The sequence below is a fragment of the Bison bison genome, unplaced genomic scaffold (assembly GCF_000754665.1).
Source record: "Bison bison bison isolate TAMUID 2011002044 unplaced genomic scaffold, Bison_UMD1.0 scf7180017864061, whole genome shotgun sequence".
NCBI classification, from domain to species: Eukaryota; Metazoa; Chordata; class Mammalia; order Artiodactyla; family Bovidae; genus Bison; species Bison bison.
In genome coordinates, this window is record NW_011494633.1 from 7,765,446 (window position 1) to 7,766,307 (window position 862).

At 49.4% G+C, this 862-nt stretch overlaps 1 protein-coding gene across 1 annotated transcript in view; it reads left to right on the forward strand.

The window, feature by feature from the left end:
* The window catches only part of LOC104985871 (serpin A3-7-like), a 10,602-nt gene that overhangs the window by 4,760 nt on the left and 4,980 nt on the right, over positions 1-862 (forward strand). The window contains exon 3 of the mRNA XM_010836267.1: positions 3-305. Within this exon, the coding sequence (XP_010834569.1) occupies positions 3-305 (303 nt within the window). The remainder of the gene's footprint in view (positions 1-2; positions 306-862) is intronic.

Below are 862 nucleotides of genomic sequence, written 5' to 3' on the forward strand. Positions count from 1 at the left end.
AGAAATCCACCAGGGCTTCCAGCACCTCCTGCAGACGTTCAATCAGCCCAGCAACCAGCTGCAGCTGAGCGTGGGCAACGCCATGTTTGTGTCAGAGGAGCTGAAGCTGCTGGACAAATTCAGGAAAGATGCCGAGGCTTTTTACGCCTCTGAGGTTTTATCCACTAACTTCAAGGATTCTGAAGCTGCCGTAAAGCTTATCAATGAATATGTGAAGAATAAAACTCATGGAAAAATTGAGAAGCTCTTCAATGATCTTGACGTGCTCACAAATTTAATCTTGTTGAATTATATCTTCTTTAAAGGTGGGTGCCTAGTTTGGGGTTTAGAGGAATAAATATTTATTTTCTGAGGCTTCAGGGCTATTTCCTGGCTTAGTCAACTGTCATTAGGCGAAACACTATAGAGAAGGCTGCCCTCAGCTTAAGGGGCTTCGGCACTGAGGCCCTGCCCCAACCATTGGCTTTGATCGTCTTGGGATTTCCTAAATTCCAATGTTCATTATAGGATGTTAGTGCAGGGAAGCTGCTAACCCTTTTTCTGATGCAGAGGGAGAGTTTTGTTTTGACTTAATCTTACCCGGCTGCTAGAGGAAGGATCTTCCCATTCCCATCACTTTTGTGTGTGTCCTTCCTGATGAGGTGGTGCTGGAGACCTCAGGACCCTCGGCCCTGCCCACCATGGGCTGGTTCTGACCTGCCGGGGGACTTGGTCTCTGGAGGCTCCCGGTGAGGCCAGGGGTCTTCATGGTGAGAGAGACTCTGGGGAACCTGTGCGTCCCAGGGTCTTCATCTGTGCTCTTCTATCAGCTTAGGGGGAACAGGCCAGGCCACCATAAGGGAGCAGCCTCTACAGAAGGGAG